The 15,945-nt window shown below is 38.1% G+C and overlaps 1 protein-coding gene and 1 pseudogene across 1 annotated transcript; one reads left to right on the top strand and one right to left on the bottom strand.

Moving 5' to 3' along the window:
• Positions 1-7,261: 7,261 nt before the first annotated feature.
• LOC112188561 lies at positions 7,262-10,520 on the bottom strand (annotated as a pseudogene).
• A 3,100-nt stretch (positions 10,521-13,620) lies between these two features.
• Positions 13,621-14,365, top strand: LOC121049403. Its single transcript, XM_040506681.1, has 2 exons — positions 13,621-13,747; positions 13,895-14,365. The coding sequence occupies exons 1-2, from the start codon at positions 13,676-13,678 to the stop codon at positions 14,363-14,365; spliced, it is 543 nt and encodes a 180-aa protein (XP_040362615.1). The 5' UTR covers positions 13,621-13,675.
• The last annotated feature ends 1,580 nt before the right edge of the window (positions 14,366-15,945 follow it).

Below are 15,945 nucleotides of genomic sequence, written 5' to 3'. Positions count from 1 at the left end.
AGAAGAGTACAGCTCCCAGACTTGTCTTGTGTGTTGTGTGGTGACGAAGTTAAAGATGGGAAACATCTATTCATGTTATGCCCAATGGTTCAAGTTATTTGGCTACGCAGTTCTTTGAATATTAATCCTGAAGATCATAAAGCTACATCTCTTGGTGATTGGGTCAGAAACATGTTTGACATACTACATGCATGGCCAGGCTTTGGAACTATTTTTTGTCTTACTTTGGGTTCTGTGGATAGAAAGAAATGCTATTTTATGGAATGGATTACTTATAAAACCCACTATTTATGGTAGATAATGCATGCAAGTTTTTCGCTGATTATAGGCTGGTGATGCTCTGCAAAGCAACACTGAAGCAAAGGCCTGTTGCTAAATGGCATTGCCCTCCCACTGGCCGTCTGAAAATCAACATAGATGGAGCCTACAATGCTGATAGAAGACTCGGGGGAGTTGGGGTAGTATGCCGAGATGATCACGGAAGTTGTGTGGCTGTGCTAGCTAAGCCATTCCAATATGCATCTTCGGCATTACATATGGAAGCGGAGGCATTAAGGGCAGGTCTATTGCTGGCTATTCACCAAGGCTGGATGGATATTGAAATGGACACTGATTGTGCTATTCTGGTTTATGCCCTCAATAGGGAATTAGATGATGATTTATCTGATATAGGTCGGATTATGGAGGATTGTAAGATGTATGTTGAATACTTTCTTCTTTTCAACTCCGACATGTATATCGGAAAGCAAATGGTGTGGCCAATCGGCTAGCACACCTTGCTAGTATCACTATGCCAAAAATGTCATCAGACGACAGACATCAGACAACAGAAAGCTGATTTTCTGTTGTCTGAGTTTTTCAGACGACAGATAAATTAAATCTGTTGTCTGAATACACTGAAAAACAATACTTGTTTCATTTTCAATATATGATCATATTCAGACAACATATATATGTTGTTGTAAAAGATTGAAATTTTTCATATCAAACCCAAAGTAATTCCCTCCAAGAAGTTGAAGTACTTTCCCTCTCAAAGTTTCAAACCCAGGCTGACTAGTCACTAGGGGTGATATTCAGACAACACAATTAAGAAATTGTGTTGTCTGAGTAAGCTGTGTTTGACTTTTTTATGTTAACTCTCCCTTTCTCTTTCTCTCCCAACGATTGTAGTCCCATTCTTTCTTTCTCTCTCTGTCTCCATCTCTTTCTTTTGCTTTCCCAAACCTTCAAAAACCAACAACTTCCCCAATAGACCACTGCAATCAGCCTCATCTCTACGGTGCCTCCGCCTTTTTCTCTTCTCGCTCAACCCTCCATTCAGATCCAATCCTCAGAAGGAGACGGTGGTTTTTCAATTTGGGCGTTTAGGGTTCTTCTAGTTTTGGGGTTTGCCTGGTTTTGGGGTTCTTTTGGTTTCGGAGGGGAGAGTCCACCTGATCCACTTTCTCTCTCCCTATCATCCACTCATTCTCTCACGCCTTCTCTGCTCAAAAACCCAGATCTGTCTTCAAACCAAAACCTTGTCGGACCGCCTCCCCTACTCGTCGAACTCTTCTTACTCATATCTATATGAAGTCATTACTCAATTATCGGTAGCCATTGCTACTTTTTCACAAATATCTATGTGAATATTTGATTTGACATATCACTACTAGCAAAAGCTTCATTCAGCTTTTTCCTATATATTTATTAATATACCGAGTTCTGACCATCATATTAGTCTTTGGCAAAGAGAAGCAGAAAAACTCCAAGTCTCAAACTTTATCCTCACCTCCACGAAGTGGAGAAGTCTTCTGCATAAAATTTTGAATATTATGTTTATCTTCAATTAAAACTATGCTTTCATTATTTTCTACTTTTACAATCATCAGTTGCATCCTCCGGATTCGTCTACTAGTTTCTAACCTATTCTCAGATCTGTTCTTGTTTCAAGTATGGATTTTGAGTGACGACTTAGATCTTGTTGATCGGTTGCAGGTATTTTACCCAAGAAATAGTAAATCGGTTCCAGGTGTATTCTCTCCTCCTCTCTATGCCTTTACCCATACTGTATGATCAATTTGTTATTGGGGATCTTAAATCTTTTCGGTGTTCTTAGTTCCCGTTTCTAGCAGCGGATTGTATTATGATTTGGTGTTCTTAGTTATGAAGTAGGTACTCTAAGATTTGGGTTTTGCATGTAGCATTCAAAGTATGCAATCAAAGGCGGAGGAGAGAGAAAGAGCTAATACAATTTGGAAGCACAGGTAAATGTTCTCAATCCATAGATTTAGATAAATTTGGTTTTTGGATGTAGACAAAAACTTCAATGTTACTGCCATAGAAATTGGATTTCTTTCCTTTGTTGCAATTGATATATATGATGCCATGATCATGGGTTGTTTCTTAAGCACAGGTAGCTTCTTTGGGCACCAGGCTTCTTTCTTTGAGCACCATCCCTGGCTCTTCATTTTTTTCCCCTATATTTTTAAGTAGTGCAGCTGCACTTATTTGCATTTGGTTTATCCTAATATTGGTTTTGCATTCCAATGACTGTTATTTGGAAAAACTTGGAGCAATGTGAATTGTAATTTGTAATTGTATATTGTATGAAAAATTATATTTTGGGTTTGATTGAATTTAATGTTTCAGATTGATGGGTTTGATTTAGGTTTGCTCGGGTAATTTGCTGTAAATTTGTATGATTACAGTATTTTTTTTTTTTTACTATAACATAAGGCTTTACACAGATTTTAATTATCTGTGTGATTAGTGTAATGTTCACACTGATGTTTTGAAGACAAATTTTATTTAAGAATTTAATTTCTCAATTCATCTCATGTGAGATGAGCGTGGGACAATTTTGCTAGTAGTGACAGCTCTATTTGCAGGTATTATTTTTTACTTTGACAATAGAATCTTATTTGGGTTTTGATTGTTGTCATGATATATTGGTTTAATGCATGTGAGAAGCTTCCTCCTTGTTGGAAAAAGAAGGCAGTAGAGATTTAATTCATGAACATAGGTTTTGTTGGTAATGAATTGCTTGATTCATGTCTTTGAGTTTCTGTGTATAGCATTTGGAATTTGGACTTGATTTAAATTTTTTTTTTTAACAGAAATGTTTCTGGAAACTTTCATATATGTAGTATGGCTTTGAATTAAGTTTTTCTTTAGAGACCATGTGTTTACTTCGGTACATATTTTTAAACCTTGTTTCAGGTTTAGTAGGTATGGATCTGTATGGTCCTTCTTTACTCATCAAGTGGGTATAAATTAGGTGAACTTTCTTATCTCTATATTATAAATCATCTTCTTATTTTGTGTAATGGAATTCGTGTTGCATTGTTATATATGTGTTTTTTTTCCCCTAATGGTAGGGAACTAGGGATGTAATAGGTGAAGGGGAATCAAATGGAGGAAATCCTGATATTAAGAGCATGTAAGTTCTTTGCTTCTGTTTATGGTTCTATATAAATCTTGTGCTCTGAAAAACATTAGGGAACTTGAAACATTTTTGCGTTGGGACAGGTGTCATTTTTTGTTTGTGTTTGCTTTACTTTGCTGTAGTGATTATTACTTTGTTATATGATGGCTATTGTTAAGTACTTAGAAAATAGTTTAAGATTTATTTAAAAGAGCATAGACTTTCTCACCTAGCATTGTTACATTCAGTGACATAATTGCAGGGAGCTTGGCCAGTGGTGGAATCAGCCTCGAAAAGCATGGCATTTCATGCACTCTCAATCTGGGTATGTTAGTATAACAATTGTTTATGAAAGATTTTACACTCAATTCTTTGTGCAAAAGATTTTACGCTCAGCATTTGTGTAGAACGTTTTGGGAAAATTTTTCTGTAACTTGTTATTCAAAGTTTTTATTTGATAACTAAAGTCCTATATGAATGATTTATTAGAGGTTTAAAGTGATGATGTTTGCAAGAGTATGTGAGCAGTGATATATACGTATTGGTTTTGGGAAAGCTGGAATAAGAGTATTACCTTGTGAAGTTCATTTCCCTTTTTATTTCTGCTCTTTTGCAGGTTACGATTTTGGCTGGTGTTCTCCTTCACTGCTCTATTTCACCCAAAGGTATTGTTCGTTGCTCTTATTTTGTTTTTGAATTTGTGGTGGAGTAAGTTTGGAGGTAGAGTTTTCTCCAAATAGGATGTAGTATCAGATTAAGGAGTTGGCAATTCCAGCTTTTAATTTTCTCCAGTACACTTGCACTTTTTTTGAGAGGATTGAATATTGATTATATATTATTTCCAGCAGAGAAGTGGTCTGATTGAGAATTGTTGTGAAATATTTTTGTATAGACAACTATTAGAAATTATTTCCAGCTTGCAAGCTTGTTGCATTGCTTTTGGTAGCTAGGTTGTGGTTTTGCGCTTCATGGTATTTTTGTTTCTTTTCTTAAGTATGATATACGTAGCAAATTATCTTTTCTAGCTTTACTTTTTGTGCACACAGTTAGCTTTGTTAATTGAATGTCTATAGTTATAATGTAAACAAATATCAATCCTTGTTCTGAGCATGAGGCAGTTGTAATGTGATCTTTGGTTCTGTACTTAGTTTCGCTCTTGAAATATGTCATCTTTGCTAAATTTCTGTATTTGTGTTGTCTGCAGATTGCAAGAATTATTTGGAATGGCTATCTTCTCTTCAAAACTTTGATGCCTCAATTAGCTGATATCTCTGGAGGATTATCCGTTTGAAGAATCAGAGCTGTTACATAATTGGCTAACTTAGTTGCTCTAGATTAGTAGACGTTGCTCTAGATAGTAGTTTTTTGCCTTATGAGTTTATTGAGCTGATGCTCATTTAGGTTTATGTATGAAAAAATTATGGATGTATTTGTTGGCTGTAATGATAGATTCAATACTATGTCATTTGTGTAGTTTCCAGATTACATCCTAATAGAAATACAAATGTGACATCTCAAATACCATGCAACCACTAAATCAAAGACACAAAATATGTTGTTGGTGCTACTTAAGAACAACAGAATTAAGGAAAAATCTATTGTTATTTTCTCACTCAAACAACAGAAAAATGTGGTCTGACAATAAAAATAAAGACAAAAATATATAAAATTTTGTTGACTCAAAACAAAAACAGCAACATATAATTGTATCTTAAATGAATGTTCAACAACAAACAATTGTCTTGTGTTGGTAGTTTGAATAACAGTTAAGTGTTATTAGAATACAAAACAAACAGCAGAAAACTGTTATTGTAAGTCATTACAAACAACAGATAATTGTCGTCTGAATTCATCAAACACATGTCTTGGGTTTAATCAGACAACAGACAACTTGAAAACCTTCTGTCGTCTGATGAAAAATCAGACGACAGATTTCCTCTGTCGTCTGATACCCCCAAGAGACGGCACCGTACTAGACAACCGAATTTTTTTTCATCAGACGACAGATTTCCTCTGTCGTCTGATTGCTTTTTTGGCATAGTATATTAATTATTTAGATGAACTATGGTTAGGTGAGAGTTTTGTTATTATTCAGGATGTTTTCTATGTTGATAATTGTTATTGTTTACAGGGTGTTGGCTTGATGTTCTCCCCGTTGTACTCTTCTATTATTATAAATAATAATGTCAGACGTGAGGATGAGTTCCAAACCCCAATAAAAAAAAATTGAAAAATCGAGTCAGAACAACATGAAAATGAGCAAAACGGTCACTGGAACAGTGTCCCCGACTGTAACCATGTGCACCCAAAATGCAATTTCTGCAAAACTTGATCAAATTTGAAAACAACTTACACTAGCACGTATAGCACGAAGAGTAGATCATCTTTCATATATCAACCACCACAAATAGCCGCCAGAGCCACCGGAGTTTGCCTAGAAACAGCCGAACAACAAACACAAATCATCATAACCTAATCGAATTCAAAAAATAATTACACAGACGTGTAGCGGGATAAGAGGATGAGTTTCGATACCACAAACACCCTAAACGGTGGCTGGAGTCATGAGAAAAAGACGAAGAATTGCCGGAGCTGCAAAAGCTTTCAGCATTAGATTCTTCCTCCACGATCGACGATCGGACCAACTACGACCTCAGGCGTGATGGTGACATTGAGACGAAGAAGATGGGGCTGGTGTGCCAGTTGGACGTGGCCAGAGGATGAAGTTTCGGTCGGATCTTCCTTCCAGGTCGACGACGCCTCTTTTGGGTCAAGGAAGCTCAAAGCTTCTAGACCAATCACGATCGTCTGATCTGGCACTTCCCCCTTTAAGTGAAATCCAATGGCCAAAATTAAGCGGTGGAGAAAATGGATGGCTCATATCCCACCGCGTGATTTTCTATTTTCTTAAATAATTTCCAAAATTCAAAAACTATTAAATCAAGAATTTCACCTTGTGAAAAATTCTAAAAATATTCTCGAGCACTTTAATAATTAACGAGATCTTAAATTAATTTCCCAATGACCTCAACTTAGCTCGACAATAGATTTCTGGGGCTCACAGCTGGAATTTGATTAAGATGATATGGTGGAGACGTATGTCTTTGGTCTGCACAGAGTTCCGGTTTTGAATCGGCCTGTCTTGGTCGATGAAGCCTGAGGTCGTTGGCTTCTGTCTATCGTGTCTAGATCCAAGCGCTACTTGGGTTCAAGCTTATGCTCTGTGTACAACTAAGTGGTGTATTGTTGGGGTCTAGTCTCAAGCTGGTTCTGAATCTCGGTGCCGTAGTCTGTTTCGAAAATTTTGGTTGATTTGTTTTGGAAATTTTGGTTGAATTGGATTGATTGTGATGTTGGGTTTGGAATTGGTGGTGGACTTAGGGCTTTGAAGAGTGAGGTGGAGCAGCTAGAGAGATCGGAGAAGGAGAGGTGATTTGGGCTGACTCGTGGGAGGATGAAGGTTGAACTCTCAAGAGGGGAGGTGCCCTTCTTATGGGTTGAAAAGTGGGTCCTCATGTCGATAGCAAGTTATTTTCTGACAACACAAATAGAGTCAATTTTGAAATTTGGACATGGCTGATGCAGTTTGAAAGTACAGGGATGATCGTGATTGAAAAAAAAAAAAATTAAGACCCAAAGTTGAAGGAAGTAAACTGAATTTATTCATTTGTTTTTAATATGGTTCTGTAAATTAAGTTTCTAGGGGCATATTTAAACTGCGCACTCTGCCAACAAGAAAGGCTGCACTAATTTTACAAATACATCTTCTGAACAGGCACACAACATCATTTCACCAATTTGGCCTGGCGTGAGATATGTGCATCTTGTGTCCTAAAACCAAAAGGAGAACGGAAACTATTCGTTACTGGCCCAGAAACCATGAAAACCAAGAGGAAAATTTAGGTGTTTGGGGACTTCAAGTCTTGCCATAAGTGCATCAGCCTCTCCAATCCTCTTTGAATCCAAGATAACCAGATAGCACCTTTGAACTGCAACTGCATACTGCAATTAATACAAGCATATCATATCTATGTAAATCTCTACTAATTTAGGGTTGAGTTGGTGCTAAAAGTATGGAATGCTTGAGAGAGTTTGATAATTTTCCACTTGAACTACCTCAACTACAAGAATGTAACCCTCATCTTCTTCGGAACCTTTGGCTATGAAAGTGGGTTCGCCGATAAATCTTCGACTATCAGCATACCATGTGCGCACAGATTTAGTTGAAAGATTGACCTTCACCACCATGTCATATGGAAAGTTTGGCAATGCCCTGCGAGAACCTGAAAAAGCTGCTGCATATATGTACTTATTCTTGCTGCCCGAAAATGCTGGATTTATGACGGGAAAATCTGATGACTTGATCCACTGGTTTAATGGCTCAATATCACATCTTTGATAGATCCCATCGGTATCCAAGTTGATGGAAACCTGCATTAGTATTTAGTAATCGTTTATTTGATGGAGACTAAATGTGTGAGCAATACAATTGTGTTCGAAAACCGTGCCTAACCCTAACCCCTGAAGTTCACTCACTATGCCCTGTGAGGTAAAGGTAAAATCACATCCATAAAGACGTTATATGTATAGGCCAAGGTTGACATGCACTCTTTGCACATGAGAAGGGGTGGCCGGTAAGGGTTTCACTCGTTAACCGGAAAAAAGAAAAAGAAAAAAACAGAGCAACATTGGAACTTGGGAATTGTCAGGTCTAGCTAGCTATATACATGAGAATTTGTTAATTAAGAAAGAAACCTGGACAAGGTGAGGCATTTTCTTGCTTTTGTTTCCATTTAAGTACATAATCGAAGGGTCCAGTTTACCACTTTGCCAATCATATCCTGTCCACCACAGAAGCAATACCAAATTAGTACAATTTATTTACTGTTGTAGAAAGGAGTACTTTGATCAGTATCGATTGGATCTGTGAAAGCATGTAATTTAATAATTACCAAGTAATTTATGTAATGTGAACCACTCGTAAGAGCAAACAGAAGCTTGTATTTGAATCTCCAAATTCCCATTTTCATCCAAACTCTCATAGGCATTGCCTACATGTAGCAGCCAAAATTGTGAAGGAGCTTCAACAGGCACTCTCCAATCTCGATTATAATTCACTTCATTAGGAAACCGAGGAAGCACATATATGGGAGAAGTTTCCTTGCTAGGGTTCACTGATAATGCTGCAATTGTTGGAGTAATTCCACAAAATGAAGTCATTGCACCTGCATTTAAGTCATCAACATTACAAACACTAGCTCATCAATATCCATTCCTTGCATGTCGGCTGATATTTCTATTTTCAAAATAAGAAAAATTAGAGAAGTGGGTATATGATTGCATTGTCCTTTTTTTTAATTGGTGTAAAAAATAAGCCTGAGCCCGAAGTTCAGGTTTCTGAATCTTCTGTTTATGCTCTAGCATCGGCTTGGTCTACTCATCGTCAATAAAGGAAGAGAAACCAGGGGATGAGAATGTTGGCTTTGTCAGTAATCTTTAGGTAGGAACGTTGTACGAAGATTTAGATCATGAATTCATCTGTTTCACTATGTCTTCTACTACGACCACTGGTAGTTGTTGAGTAATTTTGCTCACCAATAATGTTCATACGGTTAGTTACTGATCAAGAATATCGTACTCAACCACCATCGAATATAAATTTAACGGTATAAATAATTATTTTTGTTAAAGATATTTACTTATGGGAATCATCTATAATATTAATGAGTTTGAAAAAGTAATTGTGTTTGTATCGAAGTAACTACCGGTAACGTCAAGCTTGACACGATTAGCAAATAGTATATAATTAGTGGCTGTGAAAGCCCAATCATGAATCATCAAGTGATCAGGGATGATGAATTATTTCTTTCCAACCACCTTAAAATTTGAATCAAATTCTGCAACAGGAAAAGAAGGAAAGAAGTTACTTAATTTAACCCATTTGAAAAATCAAACTATTGAATTATTAAAACTTATTCAAATATTTACCATAAAATGTAAAATTGGTGCGTGGTAAAAAAATATCTTCTGCATTACATGACATTAAAAGAAGTCTATTTCTGCGAGCATCGAACTTATAATGAGCTAATAATCGCTTCACTGGCATCTTAAACACTCCTGCACATAAATTATATACTCAAAATTATTTATGAACTAGAATTATGAACACAGCTCAAGAAATTACAAGTACAATCTATTCCCCAAAGAAGAAGAAGAAGAAGAAGAAGAAAAACACAGCAAGTGATGAGTTTGCTACATATAATCATTATATTATCGTGGGCTTTTCAACAAGCCCGAGCAATTCACTTTTAAGTTTTCTTCATGACCATTACGCATGATACATACCGTACAAAATCGGCTTCAGCAACCTTGCTGCAACATCCCATACATCACCACCATCGCTTCTCCTCTCCACCACTGAATCCCAACCATCCATCAGCTTGACCTTCCCGATCGTATCCAACCTCTCCGGTTCAATTTCGTATGGTTCCCCGCCTTCCCACAAGCACAACAGCCTCCCACCCCAGCTCAACACACTAGTATTCGCCACGTTTTTCATCACCTTGGTGTTCCAAACTTTCTCTCCTCTCTTCAGCATCGAGAACAACCCCCTATGTCGGAACCGCCATGTGTTGGTCACCGGGTCGTGCTCTTCCACCTTTGCCTCAGTATTCACGTACCTCGCCATGAACTTGACAGTGAACTTATCCCCATTAAGCCCATCGAAAGTAAAAGCCCTGAGGTAGCCGTGACCGTCGAAAGGGTGCATTGTCGAACCGTGGTCATCCCTGAAGATCCCCGGTTCCACCAAGTAGTATGTTCCGGAAGGAAACTCTGTCGGGACCGCACCTTCGACGACTCGTAGAGTCACGGGCTCGTTTGTTTCCGAGCGTTGCTAGACGAAGAGGAACTGGTAGTCCCAGAATGCGGCCACGGAGGCATCGACCACTTCTAGAGTTGACATGGTAATTGGAGTAGAACTATGGGTTTCATTGGCTGTGGAAGTAGTGATGGCACGAACTCGTTGCGAGGGAGGACGTCGGTGCACATGAGGTATGTTTATCGGTGAGGGAAATATTGGTTTGGGAATGACTTGGAAGGTGCTGGCTTGCATATTGGGTATTTGAAGGTTAGGAGGTGGCAATTTAATGGTGAGAGCATCCTGCTTCCAATCGAATTATATAGAGGCCATGTTGGTGTGCACAACGATATGACATTAAAGAAAAGATGATATTAAAAATTTGCCATCCAATCTAGATCATTCATTTTTTTAGCGTATCTTATTACGGCATTTGTTATATGATTTATATCTAGAGAAAGATAAAATGTCAAAGCTAGAAAATCTCTGATTCTTTGCAAAAAAAAAAAAAACTCTCCTATGCTTTTAGTCACAGCATAAAAAAAATAATTAAAAAAAATAAAAATAAAAACTCTCCAAATCGATATCCTTTTTTATTATTTTTATTATTGTTATTGTTATTTTGTATTTTTATTTTTTTTATTTTTTTTACATTTTGTCAGCTCTTGAAAAACGAAGTTAGTCATCTAAACACATAGATCTTTTCGAGCAGTATAATTTTTAGTATCATATTTTTTTCTCAATTCTATAGTTGTATTATTGTGAGATTAATACTGTTTAATAATTATATATTTAATATATATGAAAATATTTTTGTCAAAACAAATAAAGTTTTATTTCAGTACTTTGTCAACATTAATGGAAAAACATGGGTAGAATTGTAATGGAATTTTGATTAAAGAGGTCTAATGTTCAAATATCATCATTGTAAATTTTTTAAATTCTAAAAAATAAAAGAAAATTTTGTGTTTGTAACGGGCCGACTAGTGTTGTGCAAGGGCCGCGCCCATGGGCCAATATACCTCAATCCAACACAGCCAGCAAGAATGGACCGTGGAGCCCTGCCCACTCTTAGTCGTGCTCGAGCAGTGCTGGGCATATTTTTTTTGAAAGGGTGCTGGGCAGATTTTAAATGTGCCAAGCGTGCCGTGCTCGGGCTTAGCGGCCTGTTTGCCACCTCTACCTTGAGCTTAGTATAATTTTTTTCGCTTACTCAAGAGACACATTAAGTTCAAGGTGGCATCATAAATGAGAGTGATGGAGAAGCACAAGTGGGGAGGAGATCGAATCCATGAACCAAATAATATATATACATATATGTGTGGGTGTGTGTGTCTTGCCGTTAAAATAAAAGAGAGAGAATGAAATCAAAATAAAAAAGAAAATGTGTATGGCATTGAATGGAAAAAAAAAAGTACAAAGTTTATTTTGATCTGATTCCCCAAGTGTTTGTGAAAAAGAAAATTGTTTCGCTACAATGCATGTGCATTGCACATGTTACACAAGAAAAATGCAAGACTTCTTAAAATTTCTAGGAATTGATTTTCTACTCCGACTTTCTAGTACTCAGATGGATATAGTAGACTCTGTAGAACTTCAAATCCAGATCTGCCTATTTCATTCAAAAGTAGACTCCCAGGGCTTTTGATTCATATATAATATGCGTTTTCTAATTCCATGTGAGTTATGAATGGCAGTAATCCAAATTAGACAGACATGGGTGGCAGAAAATGAGAATTTTCTACCTACTTTCTTTAGAAGAATATTAAGGAGCACATGTACAAAACAAAATTGGATTCGACTTCTTCTACAACTTGGATGAAACCATAATGCATAAGTAGAGCTCAAGTATATTCAAGAAAAGCCTAGAAACATGTTCAAGATGTCAAAGACTTCTTCAAACCCAATATGGACTAGGTTCTCTTCACCAAAATGAATTTGAGACTTAAGTAGATTCGGAGAAGGATTTGTCAGACAAGACTATATAAAGACAAGGAATTCACATTATAAAACGAAGTATAATTTTCATATATTATAGGTAATTTTTGGTTGAGAAATGAGTGAAAAAACCTAGGTGGAAGCTCTAGACCTCCTGGGTGACGGGATTGCGACCTAATCAAGGTTTATGGCATGTTACAGCCTCTAAAGTAGATTTTCAGAGATCAATAATGATGTAGATCGGATGGCTGAAAAGACTGAAGAACAGATCAAGCGTAGAAAAGGCAAAATTGGAACTTTGCAAATTTGGCATTCTCTGTCCGATTGTGAATTATTATACATTTTCGAGAATTGGCGCCAGAAGCAAAACTTGTAATTTTGCTACAACGTGTGGGCTTTTTTGGGCATCTGAGGTCGTTTAGGACCTCAAAACTGGGTTTTATTATTTTTGACGAATTTTAGTTTTCTAGTTAGTTTTGAATTTATTTTTAATTTAATCTTTGGGCTTTTAGGGCAACTCCAACCAAGGGGTGCCAAACTTTATTTTGGCCAATTATAAGACTTTGCATCTCCAACCATGGCTTTTTGGTGGATCTGGTCTTATAAATATAAGACTTGGGGCCATTTGAAGTCTCATATTTGAGACTTTTCCAAGACCAGGACTTGGTCACTGTAGATGGGGGCCAGCCCACTTGCTGTCTCAGCCCAAAGGATGAACCAATGCGTTGAGAAGAGGAAGTAACGAAGACGCGCGCGCCAGCTGAAGGGAGGAAGAAGCACGCGCGCCACGTCGCTGGAGAGAGAAGGTGAGCTGCTTTTTCGTCTGCAGATGTGGGGCCCGCCCTCTGTTCTGTCCCCTGGTGACCGTTGGAAACCCCAACGGTCAGGAAATGTATGGTCCTGATTGATCAGGTTTAAAGATGGACGGTCCGATGTGCACTTTTTTTTTTTTTTACTCAACAGATCCATTTTCAATCTGATGGCTCAGATTTGAGGGAAAAAACTTATCAACGGCTCTTATTAATTGAAGGGTTATTATTTCCTTTTTGCTCCAAAAAAAAAAAAATTACCAGAAAATTTAGGGAAAAAAATATACCCGTTGGAATAGTGAATTGTAGGAAATTCTATAAATACCTACCCGTTCTTTTCTATTTCCTCACACCAAATATCCTCCATCTCCTTCACAATTTTCCATTCATTAACCCATCTTCTTGTTCTTAAATATATCTTCCTTTTTTTTTGTCTTGAAAAAAATGGCTCCAAGAGGGGATTCTTGGAGGCACAATGAAGAAGTTATTCTTTGCCAAGCTTGGAGCACCATTGGGGGTGATGGTTGCGTCGGAAAATATCAAAAGTCGGATTTATTATGGAGTCGTGTGGCGGAGGAGTACAATGCTCACAAACTGGCCGGTTGCATGAATAGAACACATTCTAGTTGCCACGCTCGTTAGAAGAAAATAAGTCCGGCATGTATGAAGTGGCGCCAAGCTCTTAACAAGGTCGAACACTTTCAACGAAGAAGCGGCGAAAATATGGAGGATGAGGTAATTATATTGAAATATGTTCAATAATGAATATTTTTTTGTTTCTCATGTAGTTGTTAAAAGTAAAATGTTGTTATATAGTTTATTGATCGATTTATACTAAGCCAATTTTTTTTAAATATTTTATTTACTAAATATTATATGTAGCTCATGAATGTTAAATCAACGTACTACGACTCGGAAGGTTGCGATTTTGTGTTTGAGCATTGTTGGCAATACTTGAAAAATACGGAAAAGTTTGGGAAAACGCCATCAATGGAAAACACCCACTTTAGTGTTCCTAATCATGTCAACTTGGATGACGATGGAACACCCACTACTGAGGATGAGCTTCCCTCATCAAGAAAGGCACGTCCTCAAGGACAGAAAGCTCAGAAGCTAGCTAAGAAAAAAGGCAATAAGCAGGATGCGGATGGCCTACGAGTTCAAATGCAGAAATGTTATGAACAAACCGAACGCGAGTACCAACAAAGGCAAAGACAGTTTGTGGAATGTCAACTAATTGAGCAACGCGCTGAGGATGCTCGCACGATGCAGGTGGATCCATCAATTTTCACCCCAAGAAAGAGGAGTTATTGGGAGAGGAAGCAACAACAAATAATTGATGTTTCTGTATGAGAATACGGAACGGGAACTAAGTGTGGATCATGATGGGGAGAGAGAGAGAGAGAGACAAGCATGTATAGTGGTTCACCTTGCCTTTGAGGCAAAGCTACGTCCACTTAGAGATTCCACTAGTAGTGAGGCCAAGTAGCCTTTGTAGTGATACAAGTATAAGGATCATGGATCCATCCCTTTCCAAGAAGGGGAGGACTTCCTCTTATAGCTAAAGGAAGTCCCATTCTATTCTACATTTCCGATGTGGGACATAATACACATATTTACTTCTCTTGAAGGCTTTTGGAGAGCATGGGAGGGTGGCCTCCTAGCAAGATACCGGCCGACCTCCACCATGGCGTGGTAGCTTGGGTGTCGGTCTACTGGATGCATATCGTAGGTGGGACCTACCATGTCGCGGGGCCCACCTATGAGGTTGTTGCTTATGCTTGGCGGTATGTGATATAGGCGGTATGTCCCCCAAGTCCCCGAGTAAGAGGCGCTTCTTGGTTGGGGAGTTTAAATATGATGCCGCCAAGTATAAGTGATGACCTCGTTGAACTCCATACTCATACTAGTCCCCCAACTCCGTGAGCAAGAAGGGACTCTTACGGGTCTTGTGAAGTTTCCATGACAAGTTAGTGCCATGGGGCCCATCATCTAGCTAGTACCTGCAAATAAGATAAGAGTGTACAAAGAGCATATTGATTGCACTAGGGCAATCTAGGTGACATTGGAGTCAAATGCATCGAGGTGCATGAATGTTTGTATGAGATGTATGTTATATATAGCGTGTATGCACATATTATGTAGTGTTAACATACGACGTATAAGTCTAGAATGTATGTGGTTGTGAAAGTATAACGAAGTGCATATGATGCATAGATGTGTGATGAACGCGATGACGCGTACATAATGATATGTATATATTGTATGCATATGATGCACATGTGTTAGGACCGGGAGTGTGGTTACTCGCCGAGTCCCCCAAGTCACGTAGTAAAACAGGAATTTGGATTCAGGTTACGTTCGACGAAGGCGGTAAGGCTAGGAATGAAGCTCCGGTATCGAAGGATAGGTTAGAGGAAGGAACGCTAACTTACTTAACCCGAACGTATAAGCCATAACCCGATTATTTGGCTTATGTGTAACGAGAACGTAAGAGTTGAGCTCGCTCATGTTGAGCGGGTGTGAGTTTTGTCCTATGGTCTTATTAATGGGATGTAAAATAAATTTAATTGTTGCGATCAATAATAGGTGAAAAATTTCAATATTTCCATTAATAGACCATAACACGAAAAGTATGAGCGTGAAGCTCAATGATAGTCCCGGTCGGGTACTACCTCCACTTGTGATAAGTGGTATGGATAAGTCACCCAAGTGTAGAGAACGCTTGGGAGGTGAGATGACTCAAAAAGCAAGGGACTGGACCTTCGCTTACCCGTTGGGTGTACCTCGCTTGGGGCAAGGATTATAATGTAAGGGACTGGACTTTGGCTTATGTAAGGGAGCTACCCTTTAGTTATCCCGTTGGGATACTTCGCTCGATTAGAGGATTTATAAGGGCCTGTAGGCCTAGTGTACAACGACTCTGGTACCCG

Source organism: Rosa chinensis, chromosome 1 (assembly GCF_002994745.2).
Source record: "Rosa chinensis cultivar Old Blush chromosome 1, RchiOBHm-V2, whole genome shotgun sequence".
Classification (NCBI taxonomy): Eukaryota; Viridiplantae; Streptophyta; class Magnoliopsida; order Rosales; family Rosaceae; genus Rosa; species Rosa chinensis.
The sequence above is the reverse complement of the archived record's forward strand: the minus strand, read 5'-3'. Positions and strand labels throughout refer to the sequence as shown.

Excerpts from the sequence above, each read along its gene's own strand:
- LOC121049403 (XM_040506681.1), top strand. The coding sequence starts at position 13,676 with ATGAAGTGGCGCCAAGCTCTTAACAAGGTCGAACACTTTCAACGAAGA. Across the intron at positions 13,748-13,894 it reads GCGAAAATATGGAGGATGAG|CTCATGAATGTTAAATCAAC; the intron begins GTAATTATATTG and ends TATTATATGTAG.